A 21,945-nucleotide genomic window follows, 5' to 3' on the forward strand; every position below is an offset into this window, starting at 1 on the left:
TCAGGAGAGAGGGGGCTCTGACCCCCTCTTCTGATTGGCTGACTGTTTTCTAAAGTGATCCAATAAAAAACAGAGCAGATTTAATGAATAAAACACTCAGAGAAACCAAATCCTGCAAGTTAATGTTGGATGGTGGGTCCAGGTGGTGAGGGGGCGGGGCTTTGTTGTGACATCACAAAGTGACAGGAAGTCCTGACGGCTGGTTTTAAGGCTCAGTTTCTGAATACAGGCTGTGTGCATTTCTCTGTGGACTGAGGCTTTGATACTTTCACAGTATTAATATAGAACCTAGAGCTGCTTTATAATCACACTACACATGGACATCTACCTTTATACTGTATGGAGCTTTAACACAAACATCTACCTTTATACTGTATGGAGCTTTAACACAAACATCTACCTTTATACTGTATGGAGCTTTAATACAAACATCTACCTTTATACTGTATGGAGCTTTAATACAAACATCTACCTTTATACTGTATGGAGCTTTAATACAAACATCTGCCTTTATACTGTATGGAGCTTTAATACAAACATCTACCTTTATACTGTATGGAGCTTTAACACAAACATCTACCTTTATACTGTATGGAGCTTTAACACAAACATCTACCTTTATACTATGGAGCTTTAACACAAACATCTACCTTTATAGTGTATGGAGCTTTAATACAAAATTCTGCCTTTATACTGTATGAAGCTTTAATAATGTAAATAATATACTTATATAAATATTTCACAATGTGCTTTAAAAACCCACTGTGACTGAACAATAGAAAATCTTAAAAGCAAAAGGTTTCACTCAAAAGTGTTACAATAGAAGACAATAGGTTAAAACATGCAGCATGTTCCTTTAAAGAACGAGTCATGAGGAAGAGGTGAAGGAATAAAATGAGGCCAATAGTTTCGGAGAGGGGGGAGAAAACTGCAGAACAACGGTTACTGGAGAGAGGAGAAATTCGAGGAATTCAGTTGTAAAGCAGCTAAAACATGCAGGAGAATCTGGTCTCCTCTTGTAAGGAACCAGTTGGTCTCGCTGGTTAACTGTTAACAGTGTTTATATTTGCTATGCGCCTGGACAGAGCGGCCTTGGAGAGCAGCCAGCAGCAGCAGCAGCAGCAGAGCCTGGCTTCATCACAGCGGCACTGTGCTCCAGCAGCTCAACTGTTCAATACACAATTCTCAGAAGCTGTCAATAATTCACCGCTGTTTGGTGATGTCTGCTGCTTAAAGCCGCACCGAAGGAAAGGAAATCAATGGGCAGGAGAAATTATAATTTCACTTTAATGCTTTCTTTAACCTTAACCTCAGTGACTCGGATCAGCGACTTCCACGGTCACCCTCAGGTGCCGGTGACAAGTCTGTCACAGTCTGTGATCCTGAGCAGGCAGGAAACCAGATATTTATTATGTGGCAGAATGAAGTGGAGTCTGTGTAAAAAAAAAAAAAAAAAAGGAAAATCCCTTGGAGATTCTGTCGGCTGCTGCGTTAACCTCTTAAAACCTGATGTCCTCCTTCAAAATGTTCATTTAAATCCTTTTTTCTGTCATGTTTTTTTCAGCCTCGTCTGGTTTCAGCTCGTCGTGGAGCTGCGTCATGTTTACCCAAGTGAAACATTAAAACTCAAGGCCTTAATGTTTTTTTTTTTTGGTTTCTTTCTAAATCTGCTCCACTATCCAGATGTTTTCTCAGGCTGCAGCTAATTTTAATTATCAACATTTAATTTTTTTTTACGATTATTGTTCAATCATTTGCTCAATAAAATGCTAAAAAAACTGGCAGAAAGCATCACATCCTCCTGGTATCCAAACAACACCAACATATAAAATTCACAATAATCAATCTGTGAGCCTTAAGATATCAGACATTTTATATTATTTATCAAACAGTTTCAACTTGTGTCTAGTCTGAATACCTGCATTTTTAAGAGTGGTATCGATCTGCTTGTCTAATTCTTAGAAAAAAAAGCCAGTAAGTGTATTTCCTGAAATGTCAGTGAGTGAAATGAGTAAATCTTTAAAACATTCCTGTGTCCTTGGCCAAAACAACACAAGTTTTATTGTTTGTTTAAACAAGCTGAAATAATCGAACCTCCCCCCTTTGGCAGATCTCTCTCCTTTTTTTTTTTTTTTTTTGGTCTGATTCTTTAGAAACCAATATATTTTTAGGTCTTATATTTTAGGAGATTATTTTGCTGAGTGCAGACTTGGCTCCGGTCCGGTTCTACTTTAAAGGGATAAATGGCCTTTAAATTTAAAAACCCTAATTACATTACTGTAAACGTCCCAGGTGAGGGCTGCTGCCGTGGAAACGCTGAACCAGCAGCACCTGGGACGTTTAAATCAGCTGTTCAACAACTAGTTCATTTGAAACCACTACACCGACCTACATTTCTTCACAGCAGCTGAGCCGTTGAATGAGCACAATTAAAAAGTATTAGATGTTTTAGATAGAAAGGCGTCCTAATGAGTACATCCTAAGTGACATTCTGCTGACTGCTCGTGCCTCCTAATTGACTAATTACCTCCATTTAGTTTGGGGTTTGGGTGTGTGATGGTGGCCCGATGCTGGTCCGTCCTCTCCGGTGTCCTAATGGGCCCCGAGGAGCCGGGGCTTTTTTCTGATAATGAGAGGAACATTAACATTCACTCATCTGCCCATCCGATGCCAATGACCCGCTGCACGGCCATTAGATGTTGTTGTTGTGTGGGTATGAGCACTCAGCTTTGATCTTCTATTATGTTTCACACAGCAGAAAAAAAAACCTCCTACCCAGGAAAACACAAAGGGCTTTGTAGTCTTGCATTAGTAATGGTTGTGACTCTTTGTAAGTCAAAGAATCTAAATAGTCAATAAAATTATGGATATAATGGGAGTGCGGGGGATCAGGCTGCCGGTTTCCTCTGAAACATCAATTTTGACCATGAATTGACAGAAATTGGTCAAATGGGACTGAAATTTGGATGTTTACGGTGCATTACTCTGGACATTTTCTCAGAAATACAAAACATCATTATGTTGTGATGACAATAATTGTACCAAAATACATATGAAGCCTATTCAGGAAATGGTGACCTTCTCTTTTTCTCGCCTCTGCAGGTCAGAGCCAATGACGGAGACACCGGCATCAACGGAGAGATCGACTACAGCCTCCATCAGGCGTCGGAGACCGTCCAGAGGCTGCTACGCATCGACCGCTCCACCGGCATCATATACGTCAAAGGCCTGGTGGACCGCGAGGAGGAGAACTTCCTCAAGTTCTTTGTGATCGCCAAAGATCGCGGGCCCAACTCCAAGAGCTCCAAGGTCCTCGTGACCGTCAACGTCAGGGACCAGAACGACAACGCTCCGGCCATCGAGATCCGTGGCATCGGCTTGGTGACGCACCAGGACGGCGTGGCCAACATCTCCGAGGACATGCCCATCGGGACCGCGGTGGCGTTGGTGCAGGTGTCGGATCGCGACGAGGGGGAGAACGCGGTGGTGACGTGCGTGGTCGCTGGCGATGTCCCGTTTCAGCTCCGACCCGCGAGCGAGTCGGCCAACGACAGGAAGAGGAAGTACTTCCTGCAGACGACGACCCCGCTGGATTACGAGCGCGTTAAGGATTACAGGATTGAAATTGTCGCCGTGGATTCTGGGAACCCGGCTCTGTCCAGCAGCAACTCCCTGAAGGTCCAGGTCACGGACATGAACGACAACACGCCGGTCTTCTCCCCCACGGTGCTCGAGGTGGACTTCGCCGAGGGCAACCAGCCTCACGAAAGGGTGCTGGACGTGGTGGCGACGGACGCCGACAGCGGCACCAACGCGGAGCTGGCGTACAGCATCATCGAGCGCTCGGCCACCCGGCTCTTCGAGATCGACACCAACACCGGGGAGGTTCGGGTGAAGAACCTGCTGGACCGGGAGGAGACGGAGCGCTACGAGTTCCGGGTGGCGGCGGCGGACAAGGGCCTTCCCAGCAAAACCGGCACCGCCACGGTGGTGATCAACGTCCTGGACCGCAACGACAATGACCCTAAGTTCATGCTGAACGGCTACAGCTTCTCTGTCATTGAGAACATGCCTCCTCTCAATCCTGTCGGCGTGGTGACCGTCACTGACGCCGACAAGGGAGAAAACGCCCGCGTGAGGCTGTTTGTCGAGCCGGACAACGGGAAGTTTGTCATCCAGAACGGCACGGGAACCATCCTGTCCAGCATCTCCTTCGACCGCGAGAAGGAGAGCACCTACACCTTCCGTCTGAAGGCCGTGGACGCCGGCGATCCGCCTCGATCCTCCTACGTCGGCGTAACCATCAACGTCCTGGATGAGAACGATAACGCCCCCTATATCACCAAACCGGCCAACTCCTCCTACACTTACCTGACGCCCGGCACCGCTCCGGACACCCGCGTGGAGATGGTCGAGGCCGAGGACATTGACTCCGGACCCAACGCCGACCTTTACTACGCCATCACGGGTGGCAATCCGTACGGCCTGTTCCACATTTCGCCCGACAGCGGAGAGATCACGCTGGCGCAGGAGTTCAACGGCAAGCACACCGGACTGCACCGCCTGGTCGTGAGGGTCAGCGATAAGGGCAAACCTCCGCGACACACCACCGCCCTGGTCCACGTCTTCGTCAACGACACCAAGTCCAACGTGTCCCTCATCGAGGCGCTGGTCGGACACAGCCTCTACACGCCTCTGGACCGGGACATCGCCGGAGATCCCGACTACGCCCACGCTCAGCGCAGCAACATCCTGTACGGCAGCCTGGCGGGCGTCGCGGGCGTGATTCTGGTCATCGTGGCCGTGGTGGTCATCAGACACCGGCTGCAGAAGGACACCAAGAGCGGTTACCAGGCCGGCAAGAAGGAGAGCAAGGATCTGTACGCTCCGAAGCAGGGTCCCAAAAACGGAAAAGGGAAAAAGAGCAAAAAGGGGAAAGCGCCGAAACCCGCCAAACCCCTGGAGGAGGACGAGGAGGCGAGCTTGCAGAAAGGCCTCAAGTTCAACCTCATCAACGACAGCGTCAACGACAGTCCCAGAATCCACCTGCCCCTGAACTACCCGCCGGGAAGCCCCGATCTGGGCCGCCACTACCGCTCCAACTCCCCGCTGCCGTCCATCCAGCTGCAGCCTCAGTCGCCGTCCGCCTCCAAGAAGCACCAGGCCGTGCAGGACCTTCCCGCCACCAACACCTTCGTGGGAACCGGCGACAACAACTCCACGGGCTCCGACCAATATTCGGATTACAGCTACAAGGCCAACCCGCCCAAATACAGCAACAAACAGGTAGGAGAATACGCAAATACGCCAATGTACTACAGGGACATCCATTGGACCAACCGGGTGTGGTAGTCATGCTGGGACTTATTATTCCTCCACCAAAGTTGCACTGATCCCCATCAACCCCCCCACTACCACCGCACAGCACAGCACCCACCACCTCCAAACTGTCATTTCCCCTTTTTTGTCTTTTGGTTTGGTTTGGTTCTGTTCACCAGTTCTGTTCATTTTTGTTTCGTTTTTTCGCTTTTCACCTTAACATGGACACCACCACAATAATAATCACACCATGAAGGATTTACATAAAGGGATAGACCGAATATGGGTTTACCAATATTTACCATCTGATGTTGTTGTTTGACTGGTATTTGGAGACCACCACAACAACCCCCCCACAAAAAAAATGAACTCTGCTGATCCAGAACATGCTTGTGGGGCGGTTTTGTAATGATTGAGTGAGATTGTGTTTTTGCTTTTTCATGTCCAATCATACGATAATAATGTTTGATGCGTTACTGTTATATATAAAAAAGCACATGATGTTATATTCTTGCAAAGAGAAAAGTTTTTGGACACACAAAGATGGAAATCTTGAAATGCCCGGATCAAAAAATCCCATATGGGTCTATCCTGAACTTCTATATGTTTTCCATTTGTTTTGTTTTCTTTGTGTTCACCTTTTCACAGCGGGTTCAATGAAGGAGTTGTTGAGTTAATTATTTTTTTTAATTATTCAAAACTGTTTTGATTGTGGAGTTGTTTGTGCAGCCGTTGAAAGGTTCACACTCACATCCTCATTAAGTCTCAATGTTTTTCTTTTCATTCCTTATTTTCAGTGTTGTTTTTTTTTGTTCTGGGGAGCTGTCTGGAGGTTTAAAGCTGCTCTTTATGGCGCGATCAGCTTGTTGAAGTGTGACAAAGAGTGACTGTGAATTCCTGAGCTTTTTTTTTTTTTTCTTCTTCTTTTTTTTTTGTACCCATTTTATTGTTTCTTGGCTTTCTTTGGCCAGGAACTAGACTGGCTGAGCAGCACTTTAGAGTGTTTCCATCCAGTTCAGACCAATTTAAGGTAATTTCAGCTCGGTCAGGGAGCCAAAGCAGTGAAAAAAAAAAGAAAGAGAGAGCGACAGACAGGAAAGAAAGAAAGGGAATAAGAAGGAAAAGGGAGGAGGGGGTTGTAAAAACCACTACACTATGAAGGAAAAGGTACACTAAGACTAAATACAACCATTTCTTAACCTCTGCACCTCCTGTCAGGTCAGCTGAAATACGACTTAATTTCGCCGTGTTCCCAATCACAGGGGCTAAAAAGTCAATTGTTTGCACAGATTAATGGCAGGTAATTTTCCAGACGCCCGCCTTATTTTACCCAGAGTGCCTTGCTCTATTCTATTTAATGTACAAAAACGTCTGGGGGAGGGAGGGAGGGAGGGTTAGGGGTTGAGACGAGGGCCATTAACCGCGTGATTGTGACGGGATTTCACGCCACGTCGGCTCTTTTGGGGAAACACGGAGGAGGGGAGGGGTTGGGGTGTGAATATGGAACTGTCATGTGCACTGTGAAAACCATAGAGACAATCACGTTAAGGTGTCGTCGTCGTTGCCGTCGTCGTAGCGATGTTCAGACTGTACATATATGTGAACGACATGTCAAGATGATTTTTGTTTAAGTTTGTGCTTTTTTTTTCCATCTGCTGTTTGTGTTGCAACATTACTGTGTCATACATGTGTGTGTGTGTTTGCAAGTGTGTGTGTGTGTGTGTGCTTAACAAAACAACCATCTAAATACCTGTACCAAAGACTTACACACACACACGCACGCACGCACATGCACACACACACACACACTGCAAAAACATTTCTACTCAAAACTAATCTCTCTCCACTTAAAATAAGACTCATCACCTACAAATTAACTTGTTTTAGATAATTTTCACTTGCAATTAGTAGAAAAATCTGCAAAAAAGCTAGTTTTTCTACTTATTTCAATTGAAAATGTGCTTGAAAGAAGTAAAAAGTGTCTAAAAACAAGCTGCTTTTTATGTGATGAGTCTTATTTTAAGTATAATGAGATTTGTTTCGACTAGAAATAACATTTTGACTAGAAATAAGACATATTCTTGGTAAGATATTTGAGTTTTTGCAGTAGTTGCGTATTTGCAGCCAATGCCATTTTACAGTATCTACAGTTTCTATATATATGAGAGTCTGAGTTCAGACTGTGTTTCCTGGTTCAGACGGTTCCTGCTGTGTTCGCTGTTTGCCGACGCTCCTGCTGGGTTAATGTTTAGCCTGTTAATACTCGAGCCCGCGGGCGTCACACTTCACTCTCCTCAGATTTAAAACCCCAACACATCAGCTCTGATCCATCACACACATAACACAACACACACATTCAACACACATGCTCATGCATCATGTAACTCTTCTTCTCTGGGGGGGGAAATAAATGTACAGTGTTCATTATTTTGTTTTTTGTTCATGTTTTTTACAGCTAAGAGCAGATTTTATTTCAATAAACATGTTGCTTTAAATGTTAAAAGTGGCGCCTTGTTGCTTTCACTGGGAGGGGGGGTAAGGTTTTTCATTTTCATTGCTCATCCTTCACATGTGGAGAGAAAATGTTTCATGTGCTGCAGGTTTACAGGTTTACATCATCACGTGTGGCTTTGACTCATGCATCTTAAAAAAGTAATGAAAGCCATGCAGTTAGTCGCTGCTGCAGATATCGAACGGATACAAATGTAACAGCTGCACGTTTCATGTGCGTCGTATCGATGGATAAGATTAAATCAACTCTTATTGATCCCACTCCGGGACGTTTAGAGTTTAGAGACGGAACAGAAACAGATATGAGTCGATATTATGGATATGTGGGTTTTTTTTTCAGAAAGTGGAGTTTAAAATTTAATTTGGAAAGAAAATATCTATTTTTCTCTTTTCACACTGATGCATGTTAGTCGTCCTCACAGAACAGAAAGAGAAACTGACTGCTGCAGGTTCGAGTCCCGGATGAATGTCAGTGTGCAGTCAGTGAAGATCAGACGGCGTCCTGATGGGAGAGTTTTTACTTTCTCTGTCAGAACGAGTGAAACAGATAAAAGAAAAACTGTCAACACTAAAAAGAATATATATACACTGCAAAAAAAACAAAAAGAAGTAAAAAAAAAGTGTCTAAAAACAAGCTACTTTTTGACTATAAATAAGACAAATATTCTTAGTATGAAGCACAAAAGATTTTTATTCTTATTTCAAGTGAAAATTTGTTTGAAACAAGTGAAAATTATTTAAAAACAAGTTCATTTTTAGGTGATGAGTCTTATTTTAAGTGGAAAGAGATTCGTTTTGAATTATAGAAATGAGACATTTTGACAAGAAAAAGGACAAATATTCTTGAAAAGATTTTTTTTGAGTTTTTGCATTTAAAAAAAAGAGCAGTTTTCTTTTTTTCGTTGAGAACCTGAATGCATCTTCTCTCCCATCCCGACCGTCCGTCCACCTAACACAACACCATCAGCCATTCTGTCCCGGTCTGTCGCTTTAAATAATGCACCTGCCCACCTGTTGGCATGTGGCCTATACACACACAGCCACACACACAAAGACACACACAAAGACACACTCTTTAAGGCTTTGAACCTGCGGTAAGGACAGGAAGATCAAAACACGACGCAGCAGGTGCAGAATCTGCTGAGGTCAAAGGTCAAATATCACTCAGGAACAGTTATTAGTCTCTGAGAGTAAAGGGGTCAAAGGTCAATGGAGACAGAAACCTCCCCCCACCCCCCCTCCCTCCCTCCTCCCCCCTCTTCCCTCCTCCTCGTCTGGACTCCACATTAACAGTCCAGCAACGCCTCCCTGCTCTTATGCTGACCAACTCCGCTGTCTCTATGGTAACACAACGACCCGTGTGTGCGTGCTGACTCATAGTACTGACCAACCACCTCCCCCCTCCTCCTCCTCCTCCACCTTCCCCCCACCCCACCCCCCCTTTCCCTCCAATCCAACACAATCCCTCCTTCTATGTAGAGCTCTGCCCTTTAAATGAAGAGACGTGTGTGCGTGCATGTGTGTGTGTGTGTGTGTGTGTGTTCAGTTTATATAAGCGAGTTTGAGTTGAGTGTTTGTTTCTCCCACACTCTGGCTGTGCTGCTTTCACAGGTTGCAACAGACACAAAGTTCAGTGTTTCAGGTTTTATCTCATTGTTGAGGAGGATTTCAGATTTTTTTTTTCTTTCTTTCTTTCTTTTCATTCATTTTTGGAGTTTAAAGTTCAGGGATTTTTTTTTTTTTTTTTTTTTTTTTTGAGCTGAGCTGAGCTGGCAGCGACACTGACCTCGCTCCATGAGGAGGATCTCCAGATAAAAGACACAACAAGCCGCGACGCATTGAAACATTTGATAAGGAAGTGTAAACACCTGCAACAACAACAACAATGGCTTCTTGTTGGAAATACTTCAGTTATCTGTCGGCGTATCATTTCCATCTCCTTCCTTCACCACAGCTCTCGTATCACTGCACACATCACTATGCAGATCAGCTTTTAGGTGGAGAACAGAACACCTCCATCCACATCTGCATTTCTTTCTCACACAAAGTGCTGCACTGCAAAAACTCAAAATCTTACCAAGAATATTTGTCCTATTTCTAGTCAAAATGTCATTTCTAGTCAAAACAAATCTCATTTTACCTAAAATAGGACTCATCACATTAAAAAGTAGCTTGTTTTTGACACTTATTTCAAGCATATTTTCACTTGAAATAAGTAGAGAAATCTCATTGTTTTTCTCTCTTTCTTACTGTATTACAAGCACAAAAAACTTGCTTTCACTGGCAGTTTTTTCTACTTGTTTTCAGTGAAATTTGTTTGAAACAAGTGAAAATGATCTAAAAACAAGTTAATTTTTAGGTGATGAGTCTTATTTTAAGTGGAAAGAGATTAGTTTTGACTAGAAATTAGACATTTTGACAAGAAAAAGGAAAAATATACTTGGAAAGATTTTGAGTTTTTGCAGTGTGCTGGGATTTCTCAGCAGCAGACGATCAGGAGGAATCTCACCTGTAGGAAGGTGACGACGCCACGCGCTCTTTATTAAAGATCAGACTGTACAAAAAAAAAAGAAAAAGAAAAGGCGTTTGTAGTTCTTACAGTAATAGCGCTCCTGTTGTTGTGATGAGGTGAGATTCAAGGATACGGTGGCCCTGGAGGCTCAAAACGCTGCAATAAAAGAGACACAAACGTGCTACAAATTCAGAGAAGGAGACTTGAGCTGCAAAAGCTCACAACATAACGGGATGTGTGTTGTGTTTCCGGGGGGACATGAAAAAGTGGCGGACTGTGTGCTAATGTATTACTATTACAGTGTTGCACATTATAATGAACCAGACAAACAGACGGGTCCGTCACTTTTCTCTGTCCCCCCCACTCCCGGAAACACACATCCTGGTGTGTTGTGAGTTTTTGCAGCTCATGTGTTTCTGTATTTTACATGTGTTGCAGTGAGTTGAGCCCTCCGAGCCACCGTAGAGGAATTATTCAAAAGCAACACATTATAATTCATGTTTGAAACAGTTCTACGACAGAAAACCTTGGATTTCCTTTCATTTTCTTTTGCTTCTCTGAGACTTTTTGTCTCAATTTTATTCCTTCACCTTCAACCCTTTCAACTTTAAAGGAGCAAACTGTATAAATTCAATTGTAAACGTCTCTAAACTACTTGAATTTTCTTCTTATGAGTCACTTTGGAGTGGATTCATAAAGAACGCTTTTGTGTAAAGGTAGAATCTCTTTTTTGTGGATCAACATTTCAAAATAAAATACAGAAAAATTATGGAGAAATAGAAAAGTTAAATTCTTCTAGAGGTCACATCACGAGCTGGATGTTCATGTGAGATGCGTCCGTCCGTCCGTCCATCCACCTCAGATAGTGGAATAAACTCGTCCCACGCTCGCATCAAATCAAAACGCCTTCGCCTCAATGTGATCTGAATGGGATCACCGCGGCGATGCAGCTAAAAAAGCAAAAGCAGGAAAATAAAAAATAAAAAAACAGCTTGAATGTGCTGTAGCTTCAGTTCAACAATGTGACGTCCTCCGGCAAGAGGCTGCATGTGTTCATGTTCAGATGCACAAGGACACACACGCACACACAAAAAAGAGAAAATCATGAGGAGCAGCCAATTTTAAGTGGGTGAGGAGATTCTTCTTCTTTTGTCGGATCAGTCTATTTATAGCAGCGTCTGCGTAACAAGAGGAGATATTTCTGTTGCTCACTTTTGTACGTTTCCAAATTTTGCTCTTTTTTTTTTTGTTTTTGTTTGGCACCTGAATCCCCCCGAGGCTGCAGAACAAAAATCTCAACAGTTTCCAACCTGAGGGGGAAACATCCAACATCCAATATCCAACATCCATCCATCCACATGTCGTTGGAAAGATTAGTCCTACAGTTTATCATGATACATAGGTCACGTCTAAATCCTGGAAATGAGTCAGTACTTCAGAAACTCAGATTATGAGCGTCTGTCCCAACCATCGCCACACATTTTAAGTTCTTCTTTTCTTTATTTGCTTTTAAATTTGTTCCATTTGGCTCCTCTCTGCAGCCAATAAGCGTATGATACTGTGCGTTATAGTGCTGTGTTCATGGGAAATGTAGCGTAGACATGGAGACCAATCAGGAGCGGAGCTACAGGGAGATCAGCTCTGAACGAGAGGCTGCTATACAGTTACCTCATCCATCACCAATAAGCTTTTATTGATACCTGCCAGAGTGAATTTTAACCCTAGTTTGGCAGGTTGATGGGTGTTCATTTGGAGCCCTGTACATAGATGTTATCAATATCTTATTACATTTGTCTAACTGCGATGGGATCGATGCAATTCATCTAAGAATCAAAACATATCGCCGTCAAAACGTATAGTCGCTGTTAGTTTAGTTTAGTTTTAGTTTATGAGTTTATTAAGGGGACAGGTAGCAATGACATAAATCATTTGCAGAAAATGAAGAGATGGCTGCAGTCCCAACATATAACGTACAAAAATACACAGAAAACACAGACCACTACTTACTACAAACTACTATACAAGGGTGATACATAGAATGACACAAATAGACAATAGACAACACATAGACAATACAGAAACACAGTTGCCACATCTAAAAAAGACCAGGTCAAGTGCACTACACAATTCACTCTGGTTACAACAAAGATATATCGTATTTTTCAGACGTGGCCCGACTCATTAGCATTCATTCTTGAGAAAGAAAAAAAAAGGAAGGCCGAGGCTTAGCCCGATCCTCAGTCGTTTGTACATATTTTCAGCCTGAACCAGAGCGTCCGGTCTGATTGGTCGGCCGGCCTAGATTGCGATCCAGAGCTTTAACACCTGCAGGTGGGACCGGGCTGGAGCAGCACCTGTATGAGGAGCGCGGCGGCTCTGACTTGGCTCCGTGCCACAGTGGGAAGGTAGAAACTGGTTTTGGAGGAACGCCAGCTGAACCAGCTCAGTCACTGTGGCTCTTATTGGTTAAAAAAAAAAAAAAAAAAGGTCGAACAGTGAGGTAGCACCGTCCAAAAAGGTTCTTTCCATCTGACTGGACCTGTTAATGTTCACACTAAACACTGGTAATCAGAGCGCCGAGCTGCAGCCACGGCCCATTGACTCATCAGCCATTTAAAACAGGTGGTTTTAAATCAACAACATGTGTCCAGCACCGATTGACAGACAGACAGACAGACAGAGGACTTCCTGTTTTCTTTATGGTGTGGCTCGCTGTCAGGACAAAAATAAATAAATAAATATAAAAGGAGAGAGAGAGAGAGAGAGAGAAAGAGAAACAGTAATGGCAGCCATTAGTCGAGCAGCTAGCGGCTTTTTCTCCCCCCTAGAAAATTACAGTAATTTCACAGCGGCGGCTAAAAATGTGGTCGGGCAGGGACGGTGTCTGTCATCAGTCAGACACACACACACACACACACACACACACACACACACACACACACACACACACACACACACACACACACACCACACACACACACACACACACACACACACACACACACACACACACACACAGAGAGAGAGATGGAGGAGCAGATGAGATGAGATGGACTCGGCTGCTTCAGGTGCTGCTGGTTTTTCTGGACTGAACCGGTCACCTGTGTCTGTTTTATGTAAACAGGTGCAGGCAGAGCCAAGACCCCCCCTCCAAAAAAAAAAAAAAAAAAACACACATTCCTGCCTGTTTGATGTTTTTTTTGAGTCAACATCAGTAATTTGTCGAATGTTTTGTATATTTTCACTAAATTAATGACGTCGTCTTTGTGTTTGGCTCTAATTAGCGGATGATTACGGCCGGTAATTGGTAAAACATCATCATCATTGTGTTGAGTGTGTTAGTGTGCTGGTGTTGGCAATGGCAAAACACGAACACACACACTCACATGTGTTAGCACTTAGCTGGACTCCTCAGTCGTTTTATAGACACTTTAACAGTTTAACAGACAATTTACACAAGTGTTTTTCCTCCATGAGACCGAGGCTGCAATGAATAAAGATAAAGAGAGAAATTAAACTTTAGCTTCATCTGCTAATTAGCTCAGAGTGAGTCTGAAGTGTAGCAGCACGTATAATACGCTATATTACCACATATACTTTAATTACACGCTTATTTTCTGTCCATTATCTATTTTTATTTGTACTTTTGTGATGTTTAGTTTACCCGTGTTGCAGTGAAGTTGTGTTACAGGTGTTTTTTAGTGCTGTGAGTGCAGTGTATCTGTTTATTGAGGGAAGTTTCTACTGCAAACTTTCCATCAAAAAGACAGAACACTCCTTGTAATCGGCTTAATTTTCATAGATTTGCACCTCAAAGGAAAACAAAAAAGACTTTCACATCCTGTTTTTTTTTAGAGGCTTTGTTGTCGTTGTTTCACTGTTTTTTTTTTTTTTTGTCTCGTCAGTGACTCACGAGGTCAAAACTAGAACGACCTGTAAAGTCGTTCATGATGATGAGAGAGTAAATAACCTGAGGCTGTTGTGGCTGTGACAGAGGTTTGATACATGATAGTTTATACTCAGGTCATGTGTGTGTTAGAGTGTGTTTGTGTGTGTGTTAGTGTGTGTGTTCACAGGTTGGAACAGGTATGATAAGGAGATGCAGATAGTCTGTGTGCATCTTTGTATCTACAGTGACGAAGGTGCAGGAGGAGGAGGGAGGGGGGAGGGGCTTGTGGTCACAAAGAGGCCCTTTGTAACACGAACACACAAGCCCACATTATTTTTCCTAAAAACACACACATTCCTGAACATGGACATCACTCAGCACAGCGTAATCTCTCCCGCTCTGTGTGTGTGTGTTATATACACAGGTGGGCGGGGCTAGTTGTCACACAGGTACGGCTCTATACATCCACGTGCAGATGAAAGATGTTTTCATTTTTGTACCTTCAGATATGTCAGACTTCCTGTTTGATGAGTCAGAGCGGCGTCGCGCCTGTCGTCACGCTCACCTGAGCTGAGTCAAACGGTGCAGGTCAGGTGTTTGCATGAAGCAGCAGGTGATTTAAACAGAGCAGGAGTGTTATATAGATAAAAAGTGTCCAAAGTTCAGCTGTAAACCAATGAAAACCTCCATCATAACAGTTCAATAAAGAAGTGGGGTGGAGCTTCTCGAGACGGACGTCAATTCTCTGACTGTAAATTCAAATATAATCAAGATAATTGACCTGAAGATCCTGGTTTCGGCTCTGAACCGGATATTGACAGATGTGAAATTCAAATTTCATATCTACGGTGGCCCTGAGAGCTCAATATAAACTGCAAATTAAGACTATTTAGGCCTAGCTGATAAATTCGAGTTATAGGCTAAGTGTTTCTGGGGACACAAAAAAGAGACGGACCAGGCTAAAGACTAATGCTAAGCTGATAGTATAATCATAACAAGTTGTGCAGATTGTAATTGGTTTGCTTTAACATCAGTAGGCTATCATCTGAATTAAATATTATTGATAATTTATACTGTTAGCGTAGCGTTAGCCTTTATCTGAGTCCGTCTCAATTAAGTCTGTTGTGTTGAGGCAAAAACCCTCAACACAACAGACTTAATTGAGCTCTTGTGTTTTAGTCAAACTGATGAAGTTGTTTTTTTAAGCTCCAATGAGTTGACCTCTCAGGGCCACCGTAGCCACATATCTCATGACTCCAAACCAGGAAGTGAGTTAGCACTTTAGCACTTTCTCCGTGTGTTTTTTTTGTTCATTTTTTATGTGTGGTAACTCAAGCTCGTCCTAAAACTAGGAAGTTTGTTAGCACTTCATCATTTCTTAAAAATAAATAAATAAAAATAATATTTGTGGAAACTCCAGCTCGACACATTTCCACCTTTTATTCTGTGACTTTTCCCTCAGTCCTGATCCTCTTAACTGTCGCGTCTCATTAGAGAGGCCGGTCGGTCGCTAACACCCGGCAGCTATAAGATACACATATTAGTGTAGTTGCTATAAAACGTCCTGACTCTGTTTTAAAAAACATATTTGAGTTAGTTCTCCACTAAAACCACATCCCTGCCTTTAGACTTCTTTCATGTGCGCGAAAAAACCGAACCACCACCAGCTCGGCTCTGGATGTCAGTGTGACGGGTGGAGATATCAGATAATGAGGAGGGCTCAGTGTGATGCTCCGAGCTGCAGAGGAAACAAACGGCACCAGTTTCAGTAATAAGTTCGCACTGAAGTTTTAAAGCAAAAAAACAAAAAAAAATAGTTGGAAAGTTCTTCACAGAGCTATGAACAAATGGGATAAAAACATAAAAATGACCCCAAGGGTTGAGTCAGGCGCTCAAAAGTCTTTTTTAGTTCCTTTAGTGATAAAAACATACTGACATCTATGAATAAAAAATAGGATTTCAGTTGTGGATAAAGCTCCATACAGTATAAAGGTAGATGTTTGTATTAAAGCTCCATACGGTATAAAGGTAGATGTTTGTGTTAAAGCTCCATACGGTATAAAGGTAGATGTTTGTGTTAAAGCTCCATACGGTATAAAGGTAGATGTTTGTGTTAAAGCTCCATACGGTATAAAGGTAGATGTTTGTGTTAAAGCTCCATACGGTATAAAGGTAGATGTTTGTGTTAAAGCTCCATACGGTATAAAGGTAGATGTTTGTGTTAAAGCTCCATACAGTATAAAGGTAGATGTTTGTATTAAAGCTCCATACAGTATAAAGGTAGATGTCCATGTGTAGTGTGATTATAAAGCAGCTCTAGGTTCTATATTAATACTGTGAAAGTATCAAAGCCTCAGTCCACAGAGAAATGCACACAGCCTGTATTCAGAAACTGAGCCTTAAAACCAGCCGTCAGGACTTCCTGTCACTTTGTGATGTCACAACAAAGCCCCGCCCACCACCACCTGGATCCACCAACAACAACTTGCAGGATTTGGATTATCTGAGTGTTTTATTCTGAAATCTGCTCTATTTTACTGGAGGGAGGAGATATAAAACTGTTTCTTATCTTCTGATGGATCAAGACTTCAAAATAAGATCGAAAAAAGAATAAATCTCGACCTTTAAAGGTTCCTGAGCTGATTTAACGTTCTGAGAATCGAGCTTCTACATTTAAAAACTGCATGTAAATTTGTCATTTTTGGCTAAAGAGAAAAAAAAAGCCAGCCCTTCACTCTTATTAATTTATTCAGACAGGAAGAAAGAATCTCATGTCTTATGTAAGAGCTGCTACAGATGTGTTAAGAACCAGAACCGTGACCACCGCAGGGTTGTGATGGTAGGACTGGCACCAGAACACGCTGTAACATCCACATCCTCAGAGACGACGAAGCAGAAGCAGAAGAAGAAGAAGAAGAGGAAGAAAATCAGTGTAAGAGCTGAAACCTCCTCCTGAAGCCTCGGCTCTTCTTCTCCACACGTCTCAGTTTTATTTTAACCGGCGCTTTGAGAACCTTGAGGACCGTGAAGACACTCCTTCAGTCTCCTATTCAGCCTCTCTCTCCATCTCTGTCTGTCTCCGTCTATCTCGGCCGCCCCCTCAGGGCCGCGATTGTGTTTGAGCCACTGAGATTACTCAATACAAAGATCAGTGTGTGTGTGTGTGTATATGTGTGTGTGCGTTTTATGTGGAGCCAGAATTCACATAAAAACACAAGAAACATAATTTTGTCAGTGTGTCATTGTATGTTCAGTGTGTGTTTGTGTGTGTGTTGTCTTGCCACCTGCTCCAACAACACAAGCGAAGTAGAACGGAATCCTGCCTGAGGCTTCACACACACACACACAGACACACAAACACACACACACACATAGACACACACACACAAACAAGAAGAAAACAGGCGACATTAAATGCAGCATGGAGAGAGAGAGGAGGAGGAGGAGGAGTGTGGGTTTGGTGAAGAGGAAAAAATTAGGAGGAGGATGAAGGGTACAAAACACCACAAACACCCACACAGACACACACAAATACACACACGCCACATATCAGCATGTATGTTACTGTAGTGAGTCTCTGTGTGTGTGTGTGCGTTTCAAACAAGGCTGGTAGCAGGTGGTGTGACTCAGAGAGAGAGGATGAGGTTGCTGGCCTCCAACACACACACATGGACACACAGACACGCACACACACACACACACACACACACACACACACACACAAACACCTGTAGGCGGGATCAGAGGTCAGATTGTGTACAGCTGCTCTGTGCACCAGGCTGCTGAACTCCCTGTCTGCGGGAAAACACACACACAAACACACACTGCATGTTGTTTTCTGTGGCATCAGTGCTCATGCTGCCAGTATTCATGCACACACACAGTAACAGTATAGAAATGTAGAAAATATGAAGATAGTCTGATATATTATATTTTATTTATTGAGATTCTGTTTATTGATCCTGGTTCTGATTCATATGAATATTCTTTATACATGACAATAAAAAGTAGAAGTAGTTTTCCAGGCTGAGCTGCTGAAAGAGTAGTAGTAGTAGTCGTAGTGTCAGTAGTAATGATGCTAGTGGAGCAATAGCAATTCAACTAGTAGCAGCAGCAGTAATGGTCATGGTATTGGCATTAGTATTAGTAGTAGTAGGAAAGACACTCTACTATATAACAAGATGGCTCATTACAAGCTGCACCAATGATTGTTATAGCTACACTTCCTGTCTCCTAAAGTGGGCGTGGTCACCCGTATTTCCACCTCCTGTTGTGAACGTGCGTGTGGATTCATAAAAGTTATCAGTAGAGGAAAGTGAACTGTTTATATTTTCTTATGATAACATTAAACATGTCCACACAGCTAACAACAGTTATATTTAACGTTACGTTCGCAAACGTTTTTTGACGTTATCTAGGAGATCTGTTCATTTTCTCCTGATGTGTCCATCTGAAATTTGTCCATTTTCGTGTCTAAATGTTTATAAGAGATGTGCCTTGTGAAAAATGAGTCCAATATTTACTTCAGTGACTCTGGAGCGAAATAATCGACCATAATCTGAGCTCATGTTCACTTCTCCCATTGGAGTTAATAGACTCAAGACCTGCTGCTGCTGGTCTCCTAAAGGGGGCGGAGTCACGGTCTGCTGGTCTCCTAAAGGGGGCGGAGTCATGGTCTGCTGGTCTCCTAAAGGGGGGCGGAGTCACGGTCTGCTGGTCTCCTAAAGGGGGCGGAGTCACGATCTGCTGGTCCCCTAAAGGGGGCGGAGTCACGGTCTGCTGGTCTCCTAAAGGGGGCGGAGTCACGATCTGCTGGTCCCCTAAAGGGGGCGGAGTCATGGTCTGCTGGTCTCCTAAAGGGGGGCGGAGTCATGGTCTGCTGGCCTCCTAAAGGGGGTGGAGTCATGGAGAAACCCACGGGACACAGAGACAGGACACTGACTCGTAGTGGAGCGTCTTGTTTCTTAACCATCTTTAGCAATAGTAGTAGGCTAATACTAGTGTAGCAGGTAGTAATTTTACTAGCAGTCGTAGCGGCATTAGTACTGACAGTAGTAGTTCTACTAACAGTCATAGTACCAGTAGTGTGGTAGATGCAGTAGTGTTTCCAGTAGCAACAGTCACAGTATCTGCCATACTTGCACCAACAGTAGGCTATCAGTAGTATACTGGAGTACTTGGTGGTGTATTTGTAGTATTAAGTGCAGTAATTAGCAGCAGATGCTAAGTGACAGTCAGTGACAGTCAGCAGAGTCTCTGGAGAGAGAGACAGAGCGACTTCAGGACCCTCTGCCAACTGTACAGTTACTGGAAGTCGCCGCGGCAACCGCCTCCATCTGCATCCTGACTGACAGGTGACGGCGAGAGAAGTGACAGCTACCGGAGAGAGAGAGAAGAAGAAGAGACAGAGAGAGAGAGAGAGAAAGAGAGAGACGACTTTGTCCTTCAGAAAATAAAGCAGAATCACCAGCAGCTCTTTTCCTTCCTCCTCTGATCTGATTATAACGACATCAGGGAACAATAATTGATCATATAATGGAGACTACGGTTTGTTGACGTTGTCTCCTTCCCAACTTCCTGTTTGGTGTTGACTTCCTGCAGCTCGTTAATTCAGAAATTAACAGGAAGAAGATTCGGTGAACAGAGCATATTCTGTTCTCCAGACTCAGGCCTGTATGCAAAAACCACTACATTACAACATCAATAAAACTCAATAAGGGCAAATGTTTTGTATGACAGTTAAATAATCAGTTTATCTTCCTTCAGTTTTATGACTCAGTGGTCAGAGCAGCAGACACGTTGTTTCCAGGTCGTCCGTCTCCTCTTAATGGACGTGTATCTCAGCAACATCTTCAAGAAACTTTGGCATAAACATTCGTTCACACTCAGGGATGAACTGAGCCACAAGTGAAAACTTCACAAAGCAATTCAATTCCTCAAATGTTTCATATTTTATTTGACTCGAGATAAATAGGGATGTAACCTGGAACTAGTTGACATTGCGGAGGGATACAACCACAAGGAGCTTTAAGACTTCCACCTGGACAGAAATATAATAATAAGAGGAAGAAGCAGTGACGTTAAAACACCCTTAATTCTTGTTTATTAACACTTCTATTGATAAAAATGAATCAAGTTCACTGTGGTGTATTGGTCTGAAGGCGGTCTGTCCGTCCCGTTGTTGTGGACATGTATCTCAGTAACTTTTGTGGGAACTTCTTCAAATTTGGCGGAAACATTCATTCAGACTCAGGGATTAACTGGTTAAAATTTGGTGGCTAAAAGTTAAAGGTCAAGGCCACAGTGACCTCATAAAACACATTTTTTGCCATCACGAAAGACTAAAAACTTTTCCTTATAGCTGGTTTTCTATGGCTCTGGATAAACAGTGATGTGACCTGGAACTAGTTTTTACGTGGCGCAGGGATACGACCACAACAAACAAGTTGGTTCTTCTTTTTTCCACCAGTGAGACAGAAACACCAGATCTGCAATAAAAAACTAAACAATAAAAACCCATCAGGGACGCTGTCGTCTTCCTTCATTAACTCCTTATGAAACTTGGTCACTGGAACATTTTTACTGATAAAAACTCGTCGTTTTCATTCGCTGTGGTTTTTATAAGATGTAATGATATAAAATAATATCAATAAAGATCTTTATTTATAGAGCAGCATTCGATGAAACCTGCATTAGGAAGAAAAAAAGTGCTTATAAGGACGGCAGCAGTGAAGAGGAATCAATAAAATGAAAAACGTTTAAAGGGAAAAGAGAAAGAGATAAAACTATTAAAACTATTAGGAATAAAAAAAAATCAATATAGAGTTGCATCATCTTCATCTTCATCTTCATCATCAGCCTCATCCTCCTGAGTCTCACTCTAATTTAAACCATCATATCATTCACTCTTCGTCATCTTCATCTTCCTCAACTTCATCATTAATGTAAAATACATTTAAAAAAAAAAAAAGCTTCGACCTTGAGCTGGAATCGTTTCACCAACCTTCATCATCATCAGTCGATCATAAACCTCTGATTTGTAGTGACAACCGCCTCTTCATCTTTCTCACCTTCATCATCTTTATCTTCTTCACCTTGCTAATCTTCATCCTCATCCTCATCCTCATCAACATCAGCTTCCTCCTCTTCCTCTTCCTCCTCCTCTTCCTCCTCGGCCCTGACAGGATTTCACACTCTGCAGACTTCGACCATAAAGACTGGTTTTACCTCTGCTACTTTATATGTCTCTGTCTGCTCCACACACACGCACACACACACATGCACACACACACACACACGCACACACACACATCCACGCACACACACACACATGCACGCACACACACAGGCACACACACACACTCTCTCACAGGGACGGCCTCTGCCCTCGTCACGCTCTGCGCTGCAAGGTCCGAGGATTTTATGACTGGCAGAGATGTGTGTGTGTTTCTGTGAGTGTGTGTGTGTGTGTGTGTGTGTGCGTGTGTGCATGTGTGCGTGTTTGCATGTGCATGTGTGTGTGTGTGTGTGTGTGTGTTGGTTAACTGCTTCAGCGCTGAGGCAGAAAACGATGCAGTGGTCAGCTGAGCGCTCTGAGAGAGTTTATAGAGCAAGAGGAATTCCTTCCTTCCATATAACCTATTTCCTCCTTCCTTCCTTCCTTCTTCCCTTCCTTCCTCCTTTCTTTCCTTCCTCCCTTCCTTCCTTCCGTCCT

The 21,945-nt window shown here is 43.1% G+C and overlaps 1 protein-coding gene across 1 annotated transcript in view; it reads left to right on the plus strand.

The window, feature by feature from the left end:
• The window catches only part of LOC310992587 (protocadherin-1-like), a 29,560-nt gene extending 21,744 nt beyond the window's left edge, over positions 1 to 7,816 (plus strand). Inside the window, exon 3 of the mRNA XM_083980676.1 lies at positions 3,103 to 7,816. Coding sequence (XP_083836802.1) covers positions 3,103 to 5,352 — 2,250 coding nt within the window. The 3' untranslated portion in view covers positions 5,353 to 7,816. The remainder of the gene's footprint in view (positions 1 to 3,102) is intronic.
• The last annotated feature ends 14,129 nt before the right edge of the window (positions 7,817 to 21,945 follow it).

Source organism: Trachurus trachurus (genome assembly GCF_905171665.1).
Source record: "Trachurus trachurus genome assembly, chromosome: 10".
NCBI classification, from domain to species: Eukaryota; Metazoa; Chordata; class Actinopteri; order Carangiformes; family Carangidae; genus Trachurus; species Trachurus trachurus.